At 61.7% G+C, this 23,310-nt stretch overlaps 2 protein-coding genes across 2 annotated transcripts; one reads left to right on the plus strand and one right to left on the minus strand.

Annotated features, from left to right (window-relative positions):
- Positions 1–5,072: 5,072 nt before the first annotated feature.
- On the plus strand, positions 5,073–20,607 carry SEMA4G (semaphorin 4G). The gene is given in 15 exon segments (XM_056351833.1): positions 5,073–13,179; positions 13,181–13,365; positions 14,604–14,752; positions 15,313–15,375; positions 15,459–15,557; positions 16,733–16,826; positions 17,058–17,171; positions 17,369–17,535; positions 17,685–17,854; positions 18,018–18,162; positions 18,242–18,464; positions 18,549–18,664; positions 19,024–19,175; positions 19,396–19,457; positions 19,555–20,607. Coding segments are annotated over 15 exon segments (2,691 nt in total). The 5' UTR covers positions 5,073–13,078; the 3' UTR covers positions 20,406–20,607.
- A 1,463-nt stretch (positions 20,608–22,070) lies between these two features.
- MRPL43 (mitochondrial ribosomal protein L43) lies at positions 22,071–23,310 on the minus strand. The gene is given in 4 exon segments (XM_056351836.1): positions 22,071–22,299; positions 22,520–22,548; positions 22,550–22,627; positions 23,054–23,310. Coding segments are annotated over 4 exon segments (507 nt in total). The 5' UTR covers positions 23,239–23,310; the 3' UTR covers positions 22,071–22,084.

A 23,310-nucleotide genomic window follows, 5' to 3' on the forward strand; every position in this document is an offset into this window, starting at 1 on the left:
GTGCTTGGAGAGCTGATCCGTGCTAATCCCATCAATATTTCACGGCGTTGTGGCCCTGTTATAATTCCTCACATCAGCTGGGATGCCAGCTGGGACAGGGGTGCGGTGCCAAGTGAAACACGAGGCTGCTGCAGCTTTGCCCTTGCTCCTTGGGCATCGGAGGGGTGAAAGGGGCTGGCTGCGGGCATTTCTACCTGCTGCTGTGCATAGGGTTACCTGGCAGAGATGGGTGAACCCAAACAAGCTGGCTGAGTGTGGGCAGCGTGGGCATCCACCTGGCTTTGCTGTGTGCTGGAGTGGTGGGTCTGTGCTGTGATGGGCAGCTGCCAACACCGGCAAAGGGCAGCTGACCCTGGCGTGGACAAGGCTGTGACATGGGCTAGACCTGCTCTGCCCACTCCTCTTTCCATGGGACACAGTGTTTAAGCGACAACAAGAAGAAATTAAACAGTAACCAGATTCTGGGCTGGTGATCAGCACACTAAAGCATCTCCTTTTCCTAAGGGCTGTTTGGATCGAGGGGGAAGAGAGTGTTAGGGATAAAAACTTGCATGGTAGTTTCCCAAGGTGCAGTGGCACAACCTGAAGGGTCCCCTGCTCTTGGCCATCCCGTGGGCTGGGACAGGAGCTGCAGGGCTGCTCAGACGGAAAATTTCCCTTCCAGTGCCTTGCTGGCCCTGGGCTGAAGTTGGGGCACAAGCAAGACCTCCCCTCGCAGCAGCACAGCTCTGCGGGGCAGGGGGACACGGGCACAGGAGGGGGCTGGGGCTGCTCCTGTCTGCATCCTGCCCTGGCTCCTGGGAAGGCCATGCCAGTAAGAGCAAGGCCCTGGCCTTCAACCTTGTGGGGCTCTAAATTCCTTCAGATAATCTCACGGGGGCAGCAGAGCAGGCGAAGGCTCTGAAAATAGATCTGTTTCCAGCTGCTGATGACTTGTGTTAATTAATTAAAGCCTTGCAAGCTCGGGCCTGTAAATACGCAGTGCCGAGTGCGCCAGGTTCTGCTTGCTCTTCACTAATTACCCCACTGCGAGGCCAGGAGCTAATGCAGCTCCAATTTGTGCTGGCTTCAGCTTGCAGCCACGTGGGAGGATGCCTGCCTGTGGTGCCCATGCAGGCAGGGAGTATGGGACGTGCACAGTGCCCTGGAGAGGGAGGGAGCCTGGGGCAGCTCTGTCTCAGCCCTGGAAACCCCTTCCCCAGCGCTCGAGGACCAGTTCTCCCCATAACTGGCCCCGCAGCTTCCAGCTGTGCTGGCTGCTGCTGAGGTAGGGGATGGGGTTCAAAGTGGATGTGGCGGACTAGCCACCTCACAGCACCCAAACCCCCCATCCCTGGGTAAGACAGGCTGGCCAAAAGCATCCCTGCCTCGCAGGCAGTGCCTGCTGCTTCAGCCTGTCCTTCTGCTGCCCACGCAGCGCTCTGGGTCCGGCTGGTCAGGGCTGCAGGTGAGCCTGGCTCCCGGTGCGTGGGCATCCTGCTTCCGCAGGGTGGGTGGAGAGGCGAGGTGCGGCGAGGCGTGGAGGAGATGCTGGGATTTTGCCCAAGGACAGGAGGAAATGGTAATTAGCCTCTGGAGCATACAGCAGGTGAAGGCAGGAGGTGGGTAGTGTATCTGCTCTGCTCTCCTGGGGAGCTTGGGAATGGGGACAGGGAATGGGTCCTGACATCTTGTGCCAGGCAATGGTGGGTGCTTGGTGAGTGTGCACGAGGGTGACAGGAGCCACCCCATCCACAGGAGCACCCAGACGGGTCCCCCCTTAGCTGAGACCCCTCAGTGCATGAGGACTGGGGGGATTCAAGCCTCTGCTGCTCCCCCTCCAACAGACGGTGTTTTTAGGAGACAGGACCCAGGCAGTCAGAGGCCTTGAGAGCGGCATGTTTGCCAGGCTCCCCATGGGAGCACCCTGCCACCCTTACTGATCCTAAAAGGTCCAAGTGGTGGTGAAAGCTCAGCCGGGGCTGACCCTCATCCCCAGACAATGCCCAGCAACTTCAGTGTGACCTGCTCAGCACCGAGCCCTGCCGCAGGTCTGGCTCCAGCTCTGCGGGGTGTGCGGTCAGGGTGGCCCTTGTCCGCTTCCCAGAGACCTCACCCCTCGTGGGGGTCAGGATGGAGTGGAGGGGATGAGCCAGCACCCCGGGTGCTGGTGCTGGGACTGAGCGCAGTGTGGCTTTGTAACCACGGGCTGGCAGCCCCAGGCCACCCTGCCAGCTTCAGGAGCTGGAATTCAGCGTGCGCAGGTACAGCATCTCTTCCCCTCTCACTCCAGCTGATTTCCAATTACCCTAGATCCAACCTGCTGATTGCATCCAGCGCTCAGGGTTTTGCTTTCGGGAGGCTTGCCACCGCCTGGTGAGGAGCCAGGGCTGGCCAGGTGCTGAAAGCTTGCAAAAGCAAAGCAAACACAGGCCTGAACCTGGCAGCTCCTGCCTGTAGGGAGGAGCCACAGAAGCCACCCAGGACAAAAAGGCTCCACACAGGGCCCTGGAGGAGCCATTACCTGCCCCTGTTCCCAAACAAGCTGCCACCACGGGGAAATGCAGAGTGCATGGGGAGGCACGGGCTGGCAGGGGGGACAGGATGGGGTACGGTGCCTCGCTCAGGTGTGCGAAGTGGGGTGCGAGGGGCGGGCTTGGGGATCGAGGGGGCTTGGTGGTAGCGGTGTGATGACACGGCGTGTGCTGTGTTGGCAGCGCAGAACAATGCTTATCTGCATTCGGTAAAGCTTCCTCACAGCTACAAGCCCAAACCAAGGGCTTAAGCGCAGGCTCACGCGTGAACGCGAAGCCCCCAGCCCACCCCACGTGTCGGTGCCGCCCGTCCCTGGGGGGGAATGGGGGGTGGGGGTGTCTCTGCCTGTCGTGGCTCTGCTGCGGGAAACGCTGCCACCTGCCCCCCGGCGTTTGCTGGCATGGGGTGACCCACTCGCTTCCCCCCCGCGCCGCCCCTGCCCCCCCACCCCCACCCACCCCCCCGAACCCCACCCCGAGGCCCCACGCCGGCGGCCGGGCGGCTGCGGGCCGGGCCGGTGCGGTGCGGCTGTGCGGCCGGCAGGGGGCGGGGCGGCGCGGGCGGCGCGGCTCGGCACGGCACGGCACGGCACGGCACGGCGGGGCTGCGCACAGCCGGGCTGCGCCGGACCGGACCGTGCCGCGCCGCCGAGCCGCACCGCACCGCACCGCACCAGGCAAGTGCCGGGGGGACGCGAGCGGGGACAGCCGCCGGGCCGGGTCCGCAGGCAGGGCCGGGGCTGGGCGCCGTGTCCACAGGCAGGATCCAGAGCTGGATCCGGTTGCTGGGTCCGGGCGCTGCCAGGCGGGGCTGGATGCCGAGTCCGCAGGCCGGAGCCGCGGGTGCTGGGTTTGGGGTGCTGGGTCTCAGTGCGGGTCCGCAGGCGAGACTGTGGTGCTGGGTGCGGGCGCTGAGTCCCTTGGCTGGGGCTGCGTCTGCAGGCAGGATCTGTGGTGCTGGATCCGGGTGCTGAGTCCGCAGGCAGGATTGGGGGTGCTGGGTGCGGGTGCTGCGTGCACAGCAGGGCCTGGGGTGCTGGGCGCGCAGGCAGGGTCCAGCGAAGGAGGGGCAGGGGTCTGACCTGCTGGGGTCGAAGTGCTGGGGGTGATGCCTTGGGGGCAGGACTGAGGGGGATTCGGGGGGGTCTGATGTAGGTGACGATTTGGGGGTGACAAGCTGGAGCGGAGGTGGGGCTATGCAGGACCCAGTGACAGTGCAGGTGGCTTTTTGGGGGACAGGTGTGGGGTGAGGCGGGGCTGGGGGACATGGCGAGGGTGTGAGGAAAGACAGTGGTGGGCATTACAGCCAGCTGGGGCCCCAGCTCCTGGAGGAGGGCTAGATACAGCCCCTCCCCTCCCCAGCAGGTCGGGGGGATGGGGGCAGCTGGGGTTAGTGTTTGGGGAGGTTGAGCATTACCTGGGGGCAGCGGGTGTTTCAGTTGGCTGGGACGAGGTGCTAAACCAATGCAGGTGGTGCAGTGCAATCCCTGCCTCCCCCCTCCTCCCTTTCGGGAAACTGGGGGGGGGGGCGGCACGGGACGTGACTTATCTGAGCCCTGAATCTTGGGATTCATCTCCGTGGGGTGCATGGCTGTGGGGCTGGCGGATGCCCCCAGGCAGAGGGGGACCGGCTTGTCCTGGGGGCTTCTCTGCACAGGGCTTTGCGCCGCATCTCCCTGCCGATCCAAGGTAGAAGGGACCTGCTGTGCAGCCGGGCAGGACCGGGATTTGGGGCTCTCTCTGCCCTCCCCGTCAGTGCCCAGGTGGGCCAGTGGCTTGTGCCTGGCCTTTAAAATCGAGAGTGGCAGGGGGAGCCATGAAAGGGCTGTTCAGGTGCCAAGAAAAACAGTCTCCAAAGACAAAGAGACTGCCCAAAATGGACGAGGAGTGCAGATTCCCCCGGAGGCAGGGAAATTATTAATAACAGTGATGGCATTTCTTGTGCTAGCTGGCCTCCCACCACGGGTGCAGGCTGCTTTGCCTCCCTCCGCGGTGGGCGCAGGCTGGGACCCCCGGCCTGAGCCCCGGTCCCTGGTGGGATGGCTGGAGCGATGCTGCACACCTGTCCAGCTGGACACGTCTCTGCTTCATCTCGCTTTGGCCGCTCTGCCCGGAGGGATGAAGGGCAGGGAGCTCCCCCCCCCCCCAGCATGCCGAGATTCCTATCTTGACTTTGTTTTTGTGTTGCAACCGGAGGCGAAAAAAAACACCAAAACCCCAACAACCCTTTCGGTTCCTGCAGCTTTGTGTGGTAGGCTTGCTCTCCCCCCCTGCCTCTTCCAACATGCATTTGAACCTTTCACCACTTTCCCCACCAGGAATGCAGCAGGTTTGCTGGAGCCGGGGCGTTTATTCAGCAAATCTGGCAGGTCGTGTGCCGGGAAGAAGCATCCAGGTGCGCTCGGCAGGGCCAGCGAGGGGGGGCTGTGCTGGTGCTGGCACCCTGTGCAGGAGGGCAGCAGTGGGTGCGGTGGAGACACAGTGCCAGCCTTGCCTGGCTGCCTGTGGGGAATTTCCCCCCCCCCCCCCCCCCCCCCCGCCCCGTGCTTGCCCGCTGGCTCCACTTGGCATCCTGATGGGACTTGTTGAGGAGCGGCCCATGTGATGGATGGTTTGGTGAGGGGGAGCTGGTCCCAGGGCACCCGCTGCCTCTTGGGGAGGTGGGGGACAGTCCCCCCTGAGTTTTTGATGTTCACCTGCTGTGAAAGCCCCCTGGCAGTGGCCGGCTGCTGCTATGGGTGCTGGCCAGGTGCCTGTGCCTGTTCAAAGGTGAGAGCTCTCTGTCCTGCTGGCACGTCAGGAGGAAATGCTGCTGCCACCGTCCCTCCCCACCTGGCTGTGCTGCCGCTGCTGGTGGTGATTTACACGCACGCACGAGGGCTTTGACTTAGCAAGGTCATCACCAAACCCATCCCCTTCTTCCTCCTGGGGCCCAAGCTCCGCTATCCAGAGACAAGGGAAGCCAAGGGTTTCAGGCACCATGTTACTGCCTGGTGCGGGGGCCGGGATGCAGCTTGGCAATTCGGGGTGTGCTCCGGGTTGTGCTTTTCTTGTTGCTCAAAGTTCCCCGCAGGGACAGCCCCATCTCCGTTACCTGATGGAGGGCTCTCATTTGACTGTTGCAAAGCCCAGCCCATGTAAATAAGGTGGGGAGCTGATTTTGGGGCAGCAAAGCTGGTGGTATGCAAATGGCTGTGGGAAAGGCCAGGCGCTACTGCTTTGCACCATGCAGTTTTGAATGCAGAGTTCAATATCAAATTGGGTTTGACCCCATATTTGAGCCTTTATTGGAGGGAAAGCGAAGGAAACAAGAAGAGTTTGTTAAAGATGGAAGCCATAAACTGCTTCCGTCATCTGGTTTTGCTGAACTTTTGAAAAGAAAACAGTTTATCTTTGGAATAAATAAAAGAGAGAGGGACAGGCTTGTGGTAGAAAGCTCCGCGTTCATGCCGGGTGAGCTGGGTTGTGCTCCAGCTCTTGCCCCCCCTTCCGAGGGGACCCCAGGTTGTGTGAGATTCCTGAGCCTCAGTTTCCCCTCAGGGAAGGGGGATGGTGGGAACCACCGATGGTAGGAATCCCGGGCATTGCCAAAAATGTCTTTGAACCTCATACCTGGCTTTGGAAAAAAAATGGAAGACAAACCGGCTCTGAACAAACACCCGAGTTAATTCCTTGTCTGGCATTGTATGAGCCCAGTGAAATGAAACACGGTGCAGCCATGGGGATGAGCAAATGGATTCAAATGTATAAAAAAGCCCCAAAATCTCCTGGTTCTGAAATGTCACTTTACGTTTAGGGTTGGGATTTTTTCTTCTTTTCTTTCTAATTGTTCCTGGGAATTTAATTCTACAATTATTTTCCTGCTTCTGCCGTGGAGACAGCGTGCTTCAGCCACAAAGCCTTTGAAGGCTGAACTGCAGATCGCATCTGGTGCTGAGCCACTTGGATGCGAACGCCCCCTCGCTGGGGAGCTGGGCTGTGGTATGGAAGGCTGTCTGTCCCCCTGTCCGCCTGTCTGTCTGGGCTGCTGAGGGGCTGCCGGCAAGCCAAGGCAGGAAAGGATGGAGAATGTTGGGGTTTTTGGGGTGACATTGCTAGCACCAAGCGTGCCTCCTCGCTGCAGTGGAGGAGGTGGGAGCCGTGGGGGGTTGCAGCCCGCATTCCAGGGCTTGGTGGCCATACTCTGCCTCCCCCGTGGCCTGAACGTGAGGGCAGGCTGGTGGCAGGTGAAGTCAATAAGGCCACCATGTCTCAGCATCATCCAGTTTCACTTCCCGGTTACTGCGCAGCCCCTGGCTGAGTTCTCAGGCTGCGAGGTTGGCCCAGGGCTGCTGCCGTGGGGTTTCTGCAGGGGGGAGATGTGCTGTGTGGGAAGGAGAAGCTGCAGGGACTGTGTCCTCACTGCTGGCTTGTAAGAGCTAAACAGCCTCTGGCACGCAGGGAATTGCTCCTGTGAGGAAAGATTTGCAGCTCAGCCCGGGGATGCTGAGTCCAGGCTGGCTGGGGCATCCCTTGGTGCTCTTGATCCCGCCACCAAGCTGCAGGGGTTTGCCCTTCAGCCCCCCCTCCCTGCACCCTTCCCTCCCAGGCCAGCTCTGAGCAAGGCTTCTGGGGCAGTGGAGCCAGACCAGGAACTGTTTCAACTAACAGCCAGTGTTGGTGGGTTTTCCATACGGATGGGGAGCGGAGGAGCGCTCTGTTGTGTCATCCCGGGCAGTGTGCTCTTGCTGTCCACTTGCGGTGTGCTCAGAACTGCCGGAGCGGAGCCGTCCCTGTGCCTGGCGTGCAGCTGCACAGGCCAGAGCAGCGTTCCTTGTTTTATCAGTTGGGTTTTTCTGGGTGAGTTTGGGTGAGAATGTCAGGAGAGCTCGACGGGGACTTGGCAGTGAGCTCTGTCAGTGCCTGGCAGCCCCTTTGAACCTCCTGCTCCACACCAGACCCAACCTGATGGAGAAGAGGAACGAGTTCTTGTAAGATCAGTGAAAACAGGGAGCTGGGGAGAAGCTAAAATGCCCCAATCCCTGCAGCCAGGCAGGGGGCAACTGTGGCTGGTCCCTGCCCCTCGCTGGGCGAGCGGCATCCCCTGGGGGGGTGCTGCAGGGAGATGAAGATAAAGGCACAGTGCTGGGGCACTGCAGATCTCTCAGAAATTGGGCTGTTGTTAGTTTTACTGCTGATGGATCAGCTTGTCTTTTCAGGGATGTTTAGATGTCTGGCTCCCGTCCGCATCGGTGCCCCTTAACTTGGCCCACATCCCTGGCTGGCTCCGCTCGCTCTCACATCCGTCACTTTGCTCCTCCATGTGCCTCCCCCCTGCTGTGACGTTGGTGGGATCAGAGCTGGGCACTCTCCTCTCGGCAGCGGATGGCAGCTGTGCCATGCCAAGGAAATTTTGAGCCGGTTCCCATGGCCCAGGGTGCCTGCTGCCTGCCCCCCGGCTCCATGGCGGCTGTGCTGTGTGTGGGGGCTTCACGGCTGGAGAGGGCAGGGTCTTCCTGGAGAGGAGATGATGTTGCTGCTCTCCCTCCCCTCCTCTGTGCTCGAATCCAAATTTGGGTAAAGGAGGGATATATCTGCTTCCCAAATCACTGAAGCTCTCAGTGCGTGTCTGCTGAAGCGCCTCAGGGTCAAGCATGGTTTTGTTTAAAGAAAGCAACTAAAATAAACTCCGCGAGGGGCTCCCGGGAGGTCACAGTGCTCCTTCCCTCCCTGTCCCTAGCCCCCAAACCCAGCATGGCTCCCCTCTTCCTGGAGGGCTTTCGGCAACTTAGCATATTTTTCTTGCTGTTGTTGACAAAAATCCTGGCTGGTTGAGAAATATCTGTGCAGCAGCACCAGCCCAGTCCCACGGGTCAAATCCTGCCCCTGCAAATCTCTGCCGGGAAGGGTGGCTTGTCCTAGGCTGGCCTTTGGGGATGCTGCCAGGGGTGACCCATCACCTTGGAGGGCGTGAGGCCATGAGCAAGCCCCTGTGATGGACAGATGGATGGCTGGACACCACGGGCTCAGGGTGGACCCGATGTGTTGTCACTTGCTGTTTGGGCTCTGCGGCAGAAGCAAAGTGCTGGAAGTTCGTCAGGGGCTGAATTAAAGTTGCCTGGCAACCTCCATCCCTGCTCCTCTTCCCGCATCTCGCAGGATTTTCTGCCTAAGGTTTGCAGGCTCCGGGGAAGGGAGGCCCATAACACGCTGCGCTCGCAGCCGGGCAGGGGCCAGGTTGCCTCTCGCTGCATGGCTGCTTTCGTGTCATTCCTTGGCTCCTTCCCATGCCTGGGAGCCAGCAGCTTTCCCTCCCTCATCCCCCAGAGCAGGTGCCTTTCCCCTCGAGCCCCTGGGCACTGGGAATGGGTCGGGCTGTTTTCGGCTGAACCCGAGGGCAGGTCCTGGGGGTCCCTGGCGGGGTGAAAGGGTGCTGGGGCAGTGGGAACGTGGCTGGGGGAGCCAAGGGAGACAGTGGGGTTGTGTGCTGGTTTTGGCCCCCATGAGTGAAGCTGGATTGGCTGTGTGGGGTCTGGAGTGCCTGTGCCAGGCTGCTGTGAAAAAGCAAGGTGTAAACCATGTCTTCTGGTGCAGTCTTTGCTGGGAATTTTGTTAAGGCTGTTTTGCAACCCCGTTACCCCAAGGAGACCTGCAGGAAACCCTGCCCTCCCTGGGAAGCCAGCAGGTTGCTTGTAGGAGTGCACAGTGCCAAGGGGGACAGCCCATGGGGAGGGGAGAAGGGTCCAGCAGCCATCCTAGTAGCCTGCTTGGGCTTTACTAGAGCTTGGTGGAGCAACCACAAGCTGTCCACGGAGTAGTGGGATGGGGAAGCGTCCAATCCCACTTTGCAAATCTCTGTCCCGCCATCCAGGATGGTTGCTGGGGGTGAGCCGGAGAAGGGCTGCTCCCACTCAGTGTTTCCATTCTTTCTCCCAGGTTCCCTTTAAATTAAAGAGCTGGCGTTGTTTTCAGCTGTGCTGCCAAGGAAACAACGTGGGGGGCCCATAAGACCCCAGCTGAGGTCCCTCCATGTTTGCCAGCCCCACGGACAGCGCAGTTTCCCTGCATCGCAGCTTCTCTGCATCGCAGCTTGTGGCCACCTCTTGGTCCCAGGTTTTGCTGCCTCGTGGCCAGCTGGAAGTGGCCACCATGGCTAGCAGAAGCTCCCAGTGCAGCAGCCATTGAGGGGTGCAGCAGCTTTGACTGGTTTCTTTGGCCGGATCCAGGCTGGCGAGACCTGCCGCCTGGGAAATTCACTCATCAAAAGCTTTTTGTGCCTCCCGAGACGCTGGTCGTGGGGATTTTAAGGAGGTGCCGACTGGGCCGGCTCGTTTGGGTGTGCTGTGCCGGCCGGGTGCCGGTGGGAGGCTGAGGCCAGCACAGTCATGCTGGCACAGCTTCCGCTGTGACCCAGTAAACCCAGTCAGACCTGACCGGGGCTTGCTGGCTCCCCTGCACACTCACGCATGCCTGCACGCCTCCACCACCCTGCTGCTTCCCTGGTGTTCCCTGCGGACCAGCAAACCTGTCCTGCCGGCGGCGGGAGCTGAGGCTGGGGTCGGGCTTGCCTGGCTCCATGCTGGGAGCCATGGCTGCATCCCGCAGGAGCACCAATAGCCGGCAGTTGGAAGGGTGGGCTTTGGCCCCCATGGACGTTGCACATTGCAGTTAAAGCGTCTGGTTCCTGGCTTCACCCCACCCTTGTGGCGGCCATCGGCCCCATGGCCAGATCCTGCCTCCACCACCCTTCTCCTACAGCATCGCTCGCTGGGGCGGGAGCTGGGGCCTGATTCCAGGTCCTGTGTCGGCCCCCCTTGCTCTGGGAAGTAGGTGAGGTGCCAAGGGGCTTGGGAGCTCACTCCTGGGGATGGGATAGGCTTTTCTGGGCAGTTTTTCTCTAAACCTCAGAGTTCATTGGAGCTGCTGCTGCTTTTCAGCCTCTTCCTCTCCCACTTTTGTGTCCCTCCTCCAGAGAAAACTCTCTGTGGCTCTTCCCCATGGAAGTGCTGGGCTTGAGCAATCCAGCCACCCCCAGCTCAACTGGACCCACAGACCAAAACCTCCTCTGCCTCCTGTCCCAGCCCTTGTCTTCACACAGCGCTTTGAATTTGCACCCTGCCAAGGGGGAAGTGATGGGTTTGGGGGTGCTGGGTGCAGCTGCAGCCTGGGGTGATGCTCTGATCAGGGCCAAGGATGGTTTCGGTACCTTGCTCTTTCTCCCCCACTCTATGAAAAATAAAAAATAAATAAAAAAATAGGGAAGCTCAGCACAGCCCTTCCCTTCAAGTAAAATATTAACTGGCTCTTACAGCTAACTGATTAAATGTCCTTTAGGACAAAGCTACATCTGATCTTGGGTGAAGTAGCCTTTGGAAATGGGTGTAGCTGCTGCCCTGGAAAAAGGGAAGGACCCAGCCCTGGCAGCAGGGGAGGCTGCTCCCTGCTGCCCCTGCCCAGCTAGGAACCCGGCACAGCCACAGCGCTGCAGCTTGATTTATTATTTTTTGCCCCCTGTGCTGGCTGAGTGCTCATGCTGGTTAAATGTTAGCTGGGGCTGGCTCACAGGGCGGCACTTACCCTGCAGTAAGCACCATCCCTGCCTCCCTGCCCGGCCACACTCCCAGTTCCAGTCCCTGTGATGGCCAGAGCTGGGCAGTAGGCAAAGTTCAGGGCTTGTTTGTTCAGGGGAGATAAGGCGAGGATGCCTGGGAGCACGCAGGCGGCTTGCAGGGCTGTTATTCATTTATTAGACAGTGTTGTTTGCCTTGTCATAAGAAGGTTTTTCCTCCCTTCTGCTTTCCCAGCCCAGGTGCACTGCGGCTCTCATGGCTTGTGCATGATTCTGGGCTCGTGATCCCTTGTAGAGTCCTGAGGAAGGGTCACGACAGCTGCCTGGGTGTCCCCTGTCCTGCTGGCAGGGTGGTGAGGCATCAGCGTGGGGCTGGCCGGAGCACTTTTGGGTGCTTTGGTGCTCCAGATGCGACCCTGCTGCTTGCTTTGTCCAAAAAACTTGGTGGTTTTGGCTCGTGCTAGACATGGTGCCACTAAAGCAACTTCTCACTGACCTCCATCCCCACTCATCTGCTTTGCATCGCCCTGTCAGGCCCATCACTCACAGGCAGACCTTCGGTCCAGACAGGGCTTGTCCCAGGAACAGGAGTTAGTTGAAGGGAGGACACCCCAGGTCACCATCCTCTGCTTCCCGGGGAGCTCAGCCCTGCGTGCAGCACCCTGCCTGCACCCGGCATTGGGTGCTCTGTGCTGGACCAGCGTCTGGGGGGTAGGGAGGCAGGAGGGAGCAGGGGGGAACATCTTCCCCCAGCCCCATTCCTGGGTGGGGCAGCAGCCAGTGCAGGTGCAAGGTCTGGGTCTGACCCCCCCCAAGAGAACAGCGGTTTAGTGCACACTCCAGGACTATGGCTGGATCCCACATCTGGCCTCTTGCTTCCCTTTTCAGCCCCAAAGCCCTTTTCACTTTCATTTCACTTTGGGTTTACCTCCCCTCTGCCTGAGACCCGGCAAGGTATTTGCTTCAGGGAAACTGTCTGCAGCAAGCATGTTTGAACAGCTTCTCTACAGGGCCAGGTATTTGGTTTATATAGATAGAGATATATATTTCAACCCCTCTAAGCAGACGTACAGGTGCTGGTTGTGTATGGGGAGCTCTCCTGCTCAGAGATGGCCAGGTGTCTCCTTCCTCCTGCAAAACGACCTGGTGGCTTCCCCTGATGCAGCTGGGAGAGGTGGGGTGTTATGTGGGAGGCATAGGATGCATGAAAGCAAGAGCCAAGGTAGATGCTGAGCTTCAAGGCAGCCTGGGATGAAAAAGAAACTGTAATTTTGTGGAAAAACACTGGAGGGAAAAACTGTACTCCCCTGAAAAGACTTCACCTGGAAAGGTGAAGATGCCAAGTGGCTTCTGTATGGGTTTTCCTTCTCGCTGCATCGCTGTGTGCCTGAAGCATCCTTCCCCCACACCTGTGTCTTCAGGAATCTCGTCATTTTAGGAGGGGTAGAACTTTGGGGACAAGTATCTTGTGTGGCAGGGGATGGCCAGCTGTGCTTTTGAGGAGGAGTGGAGCCCGTGGGCTCCCTGGGACCCCCCCCACCTGTCCTGCCACAGCCCAGGGCTAGGGGGGCTTGGCCCTGAGCCCTGCTCTTTGCTTTTGGGGGTAAATGTGGCTGCTTTTCATGTGTGAAAGTGCAAGGGGAGATCAGCTGGCTCTGCTGAAGCATGTAATTCGGTCAGGGAGAGCTGCAGGAAAAGATGGCTGAGAGGGAGGGAGGGAGGAGTGCAGAGCGGAGCAGACCTGGAGGAAAACAAGCCTCCAAGCAAACCAAACCAAGCACTCAGCAAGTGACTGCAGCCCCATGACAGAGCAGATACTGAGCCAGGGGGATGCTGGGGGGTCGCTCTGCTCAAACTCCCCTCCCCCTCCCCTGTGCTGGCTGCAGGCACTGTGCCTCAGTTTCCCTTTTGGCAAACGATGGTTTGCTTTTCCCTGAAGCCATCCCTGGGCTGAGGCTGTGCCTGGTCAGGTGTCCATGCTTGTGCATGGCTGGCCTCTTCCCAAGCCCGCTTGTTCATGAGATGCTGGGGACAGCAGGAGCGTCTGACTCGGTGCTGTGTGTTTCAGGAGGTTTTGGTGGCCAGTCCCATCCTGGGGAGCTGGGGAGCCCGTCCCAAGCCTGTGCCAGCCTGGCAGTAGCAGGCTGGGTGGCTGCCCTTGCCAGGGGAGCAGGAAGATGAGCGGAGGCATGGCCCATCTCCTGACAGTTCTCTTCATGGTGACTGTGGCAGTGATGGGCTACCCGTCACGGCGGTCTGCCACTGACCTGGATGCCACCCCCAGGACAACAGTCACCTTTGACGGTAAGGGGGTACGGGTCTTGGTGGTGGGTATGAGGTTTAGGATGCCAACACCGAGTTTGGTGCATCATGGCTGCATCCAGTCTTCGCCAGCCCCCCGGAGTGGGTGGCTCAGCATGGGGGGGTGGGGTAGGAGGTGGGCTAGAGAGGGGTCCTCTGGTCCCCTAGGCTTCAGAAACTGGAGCCTGCGTGACTGTCCGGTGTTGGGTGCCCAGAGCCAATGTGCCCCAATGGATGGAGCAGGGCAAAAGCATCTCCCTGAAAGCCAGGGGGGACAAGGACATGCAGGGAGCCAGCCTGGGCCAGCCCCTGGCCCTGCCCAGCAGCCCTTGGAGGGTGTCCGGAGCTGGACACCACACCTGGGCTGGGCTCTCACAGCCCAAATAGTCGGCAGGGAGCTTGGCCTCCAGCTCTGTGGTGTCAGCCAGACCCAGCAGTGTCATTGGGCATCCACACAACTTTTTTGATCTTGTTAGTGAAGCCCAGCTCAGCGGTCAGCAGCGGGAGAGGATTTCATTTGCAGCTGGGGTGCCATTTTCTCCCCAGGCAATGCCTCCTTTTGGGGGACTCATTCCCTCCCTAGCTCCCTCTGGGGTCACAAGCCCTGTGGGATTTTCTTCTCCTGCAGTGGGAGGGTCCGAGTCTGGCTTGGGGTCCCTGTGGCCAGGGCTGAGTCCCACCTCACGCTTCTCAGCCCACCAAACTGGGTAGTTTCTCTGGCTCGGTGGGCAGGGAGCACCCAGCCACACTGCAGAAGCCCAACCTGTGCAAGGCAGGGCAGTTTTGGTTCAGTTTTTTGCATCCTTCCTTTTGGGCTGGCTGGGTTTGGTTTGGAGCAGGGGTCACTGCCCCAGCGTGTTTTTGGTTCCTCCAGCAGTTCCCCAAACTGCATGACAGGTCCGTGCTGAGCATGGACGTTGCAGCTCCCACCCCTGAGCTGCCATTTTAACTTGCAGGGAGAAATCTGCCCTGTAAGCCTGAGCTGAATTAGTGCCATTCGCCTCTTACCAAACCTCCCCTTTTCCCTTCCTCCTGCCGTAACCGCTGATACCCACCACTGTCTGTCTGATAACCTCGGTGGGTGCTTTCCCACACACCCCTGGCTCCATCCTCTGTCTGTCTGTCTGATAACCTCGGTGGGTGCTTTCCCACACACCCCTGGCTCCATCCTCTGTCTTTTCCCAGTGGCTTGTGCTACGCCTGTCCTGGGGTCCCCCCTAAGGCCGCTATTCCCTTTGCAGAGTTGTTGGGCGTCCGGCACTTCAGCGCACGCACCCTCAACTACAGCACCCTGCTGCTGGAGGACGACCGCGGCATCCTCTACGTGGGTGCCAGGGGAGCCATCTTCGCCCTCAATTCCAGTGATGTGGCCGACGGCTCCCACCGCACGGTGAGCCCGGCCTCTGCCCGCTGCTGTCTGGTTGTCCTCTCCTGTCCCACGCTGCCCGGTCCCTGCCTGAATTGTGGCCACCCTATCCCTGCTCATCTCCCCACTTGCCATCTCAGGTCTTGCCTGGAGGTGCTGTCCCCAGTTCTGTCCCCAGATCCCCCGTGTGTGCATGGTCCTTCAGCCAGGCAGCGTGGGGACAGCAGTGCAAGATATCCCCAAGCTCAGAGCTGCCTGCTTCAGGGACACCCCAGCAGGATGAGGGGCAAGGGCGAAGCACACCCATTTGCTCCCCCTGGGAAGGACACCCCAAAATCCTCCAGGGTCCTGTGGGTGCTCTGGGGTTTCTGCCTGCAGGTCAGGGTGTGGGACTGCTGTTGCCCTGGGCTTGGGGGGGATGCAGGCAAGGTGCCATCTCACGCTCTGAACTGCTGTCCTCTCTCTAAATAAAAGAGAGGATTTTAGCATCTCTGATGGCTCTGGCAGAGTCTGGAGCCTGCAGTGACAGGGGGACCATGCAGTGATGGGGGGTCATGCAGTGGCAGTCCCTCTTCCCCTTGCAGATCCACTGGGAAGCCTCCCCGGAGAAGCAGATGGACTGCCTGCAGAAGGGCAAAAACAACAAGGTAGAGCTGGTGGGTGGGTGCTGGGTGTTGGGGGGGCTGCCGCCGCTTTCCACAGCTCGTAATGCCTGTCCTCCCCCTTGCAGACCGAGTGCTTCAACCACGTGCGGTTTCTGCAGAGGCTGAACAGCACCCACCTCTACGCCTGCGGGACCTACGCCTTCCACCCGCTCTGCGCCGCCATCGTGAGTACTGCTCAGCCCCACGGCTGTCCCCTGTCCCCTTCCACCGTGTCACCCTGGGGTGGTGCAGCCCTCCTCCTCTCCCACTGTTCCCGACCCACAGCCCCACTCCCTTTCTGCCCTCATCCCAGCCCCTCCCCAGCTTGGGGGCAGGCGAGTGACCCCCAGCCTGGCATGGGTGGGTTTGAGGACGCAGCCACCGTGACACAGATGCCCAGAGTCCCCACCCCGGTACTGGAGTTGGACTCTGATCCCATAGCAAGGTGGCTGGGAGTGGATCGGTGCTGGAGGGGGACACATGGGCTCAGCGGCGCCGGCAGGTTTGGATGTGCCAGCACTGGAGCTGGTCCCCAGCGCCTGCTGTTGCAGGGTCCCTTCCCAAAGTAGGGGGCAGACTGGCTGGTGGTGGGTGGCAGGTGTGCCAGGGGAGGGTGACAGTGGCAGGGATGACTCAGCAGCCTCTCCCTGGGGATTTCCCAGGTGAGGCCGGGGGGGTCCCTGTGTGGCCGTGACTCACAGCAGAGTGGCTGGGGACAGCCACGTCCCTTGGCAGCGGGACTTTCAGCCCTGTGCAGTGGCTCCTCAGTGACTCAACTGCCCACCTCCCCTCCCTGAGCTGGGGGGCAAAGAGGCCTGGGGGTCACGTCCCCAGTGTGGCCGGGGAGCCCTGGAGGGGCCATGCCCATTCCCATGGCTGTGCCACCGGTCCGGTTTGGCCATTGCACACCCTGGGAGCCAGGCAGAGGAGCTGCCGAGCTGGAAAGGCCCCATCATTATTTAACATGCTTTGAACTGCAAACCCCAAAGAACGTAACTCCTGCTGTGATGAGGACGTCACCTGGGGGGACCCAGCCCGGCTGGGCAGCGTCTGCTGGCCAGGCACAGCCCAGGAACATCAGCTGTGCTGGCCAGGCCCTGCCTGGTGCCCACATGATGCCAAAGTGGGGTGCTGCGGCTCCCCTTCACATCTTCGCCCTCCCCTGCTCTTGGCTGGGGGCTCTGGCTGCCCATGTGGTTTCTGACCAGCTGGAGGGTGCTGGGAGGGGTTGTCTTGCTCAGACAAGGGCACAGCCGTGAGCATCACTTTGTCCCCACTGGCAGCTTCTGCAAAGCCTGGGGCTGGCAAGCATGTCGGGTCTGTCCCCTCCTGTCTAACGTGGTCCCCTGTCCCCCTCAAGGACGTGAACAGCTTCATGTTGCCATCCCACTTCGAGGAGGGCAAGGAGAAGTGCCCGTATGACCCTGCCCGTGGCTACACCGGCCTCATCGTGGGTAAGCGACACCTTTCTCAGGGCTGGCGGGAACATGCGGGATGCCACCAACCCTGGCCCCATCCCCAACACCCCCATGGGGGTCCCCAGCCAAGTGGGCTCTGTGTGCGGGGGCCTCAGCCAGCCAGGACTTGGCCCTTCTCCCCCTCTGTGTGGGGCGTGGGGGTGCTGGTGGCTTTCAGGGCTGTCCGAGGGGTGTGGAGCCATGCTGATGGGTGCCTGCCCTACCCAGATGGTGGCTTGTACACGGCCACACGCTACGAGTTTCGGAGTCTCCCCGACATCCGGAGGAATCTGCACCAGCGACCGCTGAAGACGGAGGAGTCCCCGCTGCACTGGCTGAATGGTGAGATGTCCCTGTCCCCTGCGGGACTGGCGTCACGGACTGTGGGATGCTATGTATTGCCTTGGGGAGCTTGGAGCAGGGGTGGGGGGGAGCCCTGGGGTCCTGTGTGGTTTGCCATGAGAGAAAACCGAGGCGGGGACAGATCCCCCATCCTGTGGCGGATCCCCCATCTCCACCTCTTGCTTTGTGTCCCCTAGATGCTGAATTTGTGGCCTCTGTGCTGGTCCAGGAGAGCAAGGACAGCCCTGTGGGTGACGATGACAAAATCTACTACTTCTTCATGGAGCGGGCAGGCGAGGAGACCACGTCCTTCTTTGACAAGAGCCAGGTGGCTCGAGTGGCCCGGGTGGCCCGTGTCTGCAAGGTAGGCATGTCCTCAGCCACAGGGAGCCGAGTGCTGCTCCTCCCAGCGCAGGCTCTACTTTCCTGCACCTTGGGGGAAACTGAGGCACGGGCAGAGCAGGGCACACACCGCTGCCAGCCAGTGCAGAAATTCTCCCTGCACCCTTCCAGAGTGACGTGGGGGGCAAGAAGATCCTGCAGCGCAAGTGGACGTCCTTCATGAAGGCACGCCTGGTCTGCTATATCCCCTACTATGAGGTGCTGCGCAGTGTCTGCAGCCTGGACGGGGGTGGCTGGGCCAGCACCGTCTTCTATGCCGCATTCACACTCTCAGCACAGTGGTGAGTGGGGCAGTGGCCAAAACGGCTGGGGCTAAAAGTCTGCAGCACGGGGAGGACTGAAGATGCTTGAGGGGATGTGCAGGCAGATGCTGAGCACCTGGGGGTGCATCGGTGGGGCGCAGCCATGTGTCTGCCTGGGCTCAGGCAGGGCTCTGCCCCCCAGGAGGACCATGGAGGCCTCGGCTGTATGCCGCTACAGCATCTCAGCAGTGCAGCATGCCTTCGAGGGCCCCTACATGGAATACCAGGACTCAGCTCGCAAGTGGTCCCGCTACGATGGTGCGGTACCCGAGCCCCGGCCCGGCTCCGTGAGTGCCATGGGGTGCAGAGTGAGGGGAGCATGGGGCAGCTGCATCCCCCCCTGACCCCCCATCTCCCCCCGGGCAGTGCATCACGGACCACTCCCGCAGGAAGGGCTACAACTCCTCACAGGACCTGCCCAACAGCGTCCTGGACTTTGTCAAGCTGCATCCGCTCATGTTCGAGGAGGTGAAGCCAGCTGGCGGGGAGCCGCTGCTGGTGAAGAAGAGCGTGGCGTACAGCCAGCTGGCTGTGGACAGGGTGCGAGCCCTCGATGGCCGCTCCTATGATGTGCTCTTCATGGGGACAGGTGAGCATGGGATGAGTTTGCGGGGTCTCTTCTGTGCCGGGAATGCACCCCACAGTCCCTCCTGACCCCTGCTCTCCTCTCCAGGAGACGGCTGGATCCACAAGGCTGTGGTGCTGGGCTCTGGCATCCACATTGTGGAGGAGATGCAGGTGTTCAGGGAAGCGCAGCCTGTGGAGAGCCTGGTGATCTCCCGCACCCAGGTGAGGGGTGGAATTAGTAGGGGGGCACCACACGCGGGGCATGTTTGTGCTGCGAAGCTGCCATTGGGCTGTTAGAGGCACAGGGAGGGACATGACACCTGGGTCACCCAACTAGGATACGTGCCAGTGCCCGGCAGGGCAGCCTGGGGAAAGGGACCGGCCTGGCCCCCACCTCCTTGGCAGGTGCCAGCTGCAGCCATGGGCACTGACTGGAGCTGGGGGCCCTGCCCCATGCACCCCCACCAAGGGAGAGCTGTGCTGTGGGGCTGGGGGGGGGGGGATCTCTGGGCACCATGGGGCACCCCACAGCCCAGCTGCACCATGGCAGGGCAGTGCTGAGCCAGCCCTTTCCCCCCCAGAGGAGCCTGTATGTGGGGGCAGCCAGTGGGATCCTGCAGGTGCCCCTGGCCTCCTGCACCAGGTACACCTCTTGCTATGACTGCATCCTCGCCCGGGACCCCTACTGTGCCTGGGATGGCAGGGCCTGCCGCGCCACCGCCACCGCAGACAGGTAGGAACAGGCTGCCTGTCCCTAGCGGCGTCCCTACGAGCCTTCCACCTGCCCCATCCCTTCCACCTGCCCCATCCCGTGCCGTCACATCACCCCATGGCACAGCCGCCCTGGTGCCACCACCGAGTCTGGCATCTGGTGGTGGCTCTCCCGGTGGCTGTGATCCCGTAAGGGTGGGCTCAGCCAGGGCTGTATGGCTGAAGCCCCCTATGCCTTGCAGCACCGGGCTGGTGCAGGACATTCAGAACGGCAACGATGGATGCCGGAGCAGCTCGGGGCGGGGTGAGTCTGTGCTGCCCCTCGGGACCACGGGGGATGCCAGTGTCCAGCATCTCTTAGGGTGGCTGGGATGGGTGTGAGGCGGTGTGTGTCCCCGCAGGCTCCCTGCTGTGGAAGAACCGGACGGTGCTGCAGGGGGACGACGTGCTGCTGCCCTGCGACCAGCGCTCCAACCTGGCACGAGCCATCTGGCTGCTGAACGGCAGCGAGGCGCTGGGCTCAGGGCAGGACCGGCTGCGCGTCGGGGTGGACGGGCTGCTGGTGACGGACACGCTGCCCCAGCACAGCGGCGAGTACCGCTGCTACGGGGAGGAGCGGGGTCTCCGGATGCTGCTGGCCACCTACAGCCTAACCGTGCTGCCCGAGCTGCCTCGTGGTCCCACGGCCACGCCCCAGCCCCACACCGCCAGCCAGGTGTCCGGTGACATGAAGGTGGCTTACATCTCCGCCATTGTCACCTTGGTGGTACTGTGCGCCGTGCTCAGCACCGTCCTCCTCTATGTGTCCTGCCTGGAGAAGCGCAAGGGCAAGTATGTCCTGGGGGAGCCGCGGCCAGCCAGCGTGGAGCTGCAGACCATCTCGGCCAACTGCCTGCGCAAGGGCCGCCGGGAGGAGGAGGAGGAAGAGAAGGAAGGGCTCACCTACCCTGACGGCTGCCTGCGGATCATCCCTGGCGAGGCACCCACAGCTGCCACCTCCCCAGTCAAGGAGCTGCCGGCCGCCGTGCCCCCACTGCCGCCGCCGCTGCCAGCCGAGCTCACCAACGGTGTGGGGGCTCTGCCCAACGTCCTCCGCAAGATGAACGGCAACAGCTACATGCTGCTGCAGCAGCAGGAGGAGCCCCTGGCCTCGCCGCTCTACAGCGCGTCCTTCACTGAGGAGCTCAGCAAGATCCTGGAGAAGCGGAAACACACGCAGCTGGTGGAGAAGCTGGATGAGAGCTCCGTGTAGGGGCTGGGGGGGGTCCTGCCAGCGGGACCCTCCTCCCCTCCAGCCCCTTCTCCCACCCCCTGCCAACAGTGTTACAAGACTCAGGCAAAACTACCTCCTGGATGGCAGAGCCGGGCCGGGCCCGGGCTCCGCCGTTCCTTTGGCTTTTCTCTCTCCTTTTGAGACTCACTGTACAGAAAAAAAGAAAAAGAATCTATTTAAATTTGGGAGCTCTATTTATGTATAAAAACCCACTGACGGCGGCCACGAGCTGGAGGCAGGAGCTGGCACCTGGCTGAAGGTGGACACTGGGGGGAGGGTTTCTGTCTGCCCGCTCAGGTGTGAGACGCTGTTGTGGACGCGTGGACTCAGCCTGCCCTGCTGGGCATCCCTCGGCACACAGGAACGGGATGGCTGCTGAGAGGTGGGTGAGGAGCAGGGAGGGAGGCTGGGGGCTCTCACAGGGCGCAGGGTTCCCTCCCAGCATGGGGCCAGGTTGGGGTTTCCCCAGCTGCCCACTCACAGGTGGGAGAGGGGCTGCGGACACATCTCATGGGGCAGGGTGGCCTTGGTGGCTGCCAGCCCCTGCCCGCTGTCCCACATCTGCCCCCTCAGGGTCTCCTCTCCAGGAGAGGATGGTTTGGCAAGGGATGGAGCCGGGGCAAGGAGCTGACATCCCAAACACCCCAGAGCAGCTGGTGGAGAGGTGCATGCCCGCTGCGAGGAGGCCCCAGGTGAAACGCAGGGCTAGGTGCCCTGGGGAGGTGGCACCCCTGCAGCCTCTGACCCTGACAGGGCTTTACCCCCTCTCCCCAGGGTGCTGCACAAGAAGAGTGGGATGCAGCAAGATGCACCGGCAGCGGGACCAGCACCGCCATGCCCTGCAGCATGGCAAGGGACCAGCACACCACCCACATCCCCCCGACGTCTGCAGCAGTCCCATGGCCCTGGGAAACACGTTTCTGCCCTCCTGCGTGGTACCATTGGAGAACTGGGGTTCAGACACAGCCCTATCCCCTGCGGACAACATGTGGGAGAAGAAAAATCCTCAACACAGCAAGGAGGAGGAACTGTGGACAAGGACCTGCCTCCCTGTGGGGCCTCCTGCTCTTCATGGCACTTTCCAGGGGCAGCCACTGTCCCTAAATCCCCCCAACTACCTCTACTCCTGCCGCCTCCTGGGGGACCCAAGGGATTAGGGTGACAAAAGCATCTCTGCCTGAGGACAGTGCAGTAACACCAGAGAAGCTGGGGAGGGACAGACTTGCTGGGGTGTGTGTCCTCCCTTCTGTGTTCCTTGCTGGCACCTCCAGGATCAGGACATCATCTGGAGCTCAGCCCTGCAGAGGGGGCAGGAGGGAGTGGCAGCCCCTGGGGTCCCTAAAAAGGCTGGAGCCCAGGGCCTCCTGCCCTAGAAGAGCAAGGCTTACTGGGAAAAGGCAAGAGCTGGATGGCTGGGCTCTCCCACCCTGCCCCCACTGTTGCTTTTGATGCAAGGGGTGGGGTGAGCCACCCCCGAGCACATATGCACACACCCTCCACCCCACCCCAGGAAGGGTATTGCCCTCTGTGTCTGGCGTCCCTCGTGCACAGCCCCCACATGCGCCCTGGCAATAAACGCGGCTCTGTCTGGACACGGCGTGGTGGCATCTCTCTGCAGGCAGGAGGAGAGATGGATGCGGAGGCTGGGGGCAGAGGCTTTATTGGGGCTGCAGGCGTGGGCCCTGGACAGTGAGGATGGAGGGTTTGTTGGTCAGAGGGTGCCACTGGCCCTGGATACTGGGGTTGTCAGTGTGGAAGGGTTTGCGGATGCGGATGATGTCCAGGCCAGACTGCCCAGCTAGCTTGGTGGCCAGCTGCACGATCTCTTCACACGTCTTGCTGGCGACGAGCTCCTCCCGCACAGTCCCGTTCACTGTGACAGAGCAGGGGGGTCAGGCCAGACCCACCCAACCCCACAGCCCACATCCCCCCCCCCCTCCCAGGGAGCAGCTGCTGTTCTCCCATCCCACAGGGCTGCCAGCCCCAGCACCGACTGCAGCTGAGCAGAGACAGCGCAGAGCTGGGGCAGGGTGGGGAGGACCCTGTCCCCATCCTGCCCCATCCCAAACCTCCGTGCCCCTCTCAGCACTCACAGTACTCGGCCAGCAGCAGCGGGGGCCCGGCCGGAGCGGGGGCTGATGTAGAGGACGACATCGGGGTGCTGCCGGGCAAAGTCCAGCGCCGCCTCCTCCACGAACTGCCTGTGGGGGGATGGGGGGGCCGTCGGCCCCAGTGGGGTCACAGAGTGGCGATCACCGCAGCCCCCGCCCCAGAGCAAAGAGCAGAGGTAGGGTCACCCCCACCCTGGTGCCCCTGCCCGCGGGAGAGGTCACAGTGCAGCGGTCGGGGCAAGTCGGAGGCCACCACCAGCCCACCCCTGCGCCAGGGGGGCCGAGGTCAGGTCGCAGCGCCGCCTTCCAGCGCCTCCCCCGTCACGGAAGAGGGCCCGAGTCACGGCGCCGCCCCTCCCCCCGCCTCTGTGGGTCAGAGGTCAGCAGCACCTTCCCCTTCCCTATACAGAGGTCACCACAGCTTCCCGTAGGCCCCTCCTGCAGCAGGTCGGGTCGCCGGGCCCCCCCGCCATCGCCGGCGCTCAGGGGCGGCGGGTGCGACGCCTCCGACGGTACCTGGCGCCGCGGGCGTCGGCCGCGGTCGGGCTGAAGAGGAGCTGGAGGCGCTGGAGCTGCCGCACGTAGCGACCCACGCCGTTGTGCAGGACGGCCGTCAGGAACCGGCTGGGCGTCCCGCGGCCCGTCATGGCGCCGTTCTCACCCGGCACCGGAAGCGGAGCCGCGCGTGGCGGCCAGGACATCCGCCCCGGGTCCGCTCGCGGAAGTGACGCTCCGAGCGCGGCGGCGGCGGGGTCAGGCAATGGCGGCGTCCG

Source organism: Falco biarmicus, chromosome 9, assembly GCF_023638135.1.
Source record: "Falco biarmicus isolate bFalBia1 chromosome 9, bFalBia1.pri, whole genome shotgun sequence".
NCBI lineage: Eukaryota > Metazoa > Chordata > Aves > Falconiformes > Falconidae > Falco > Falco biarmicus.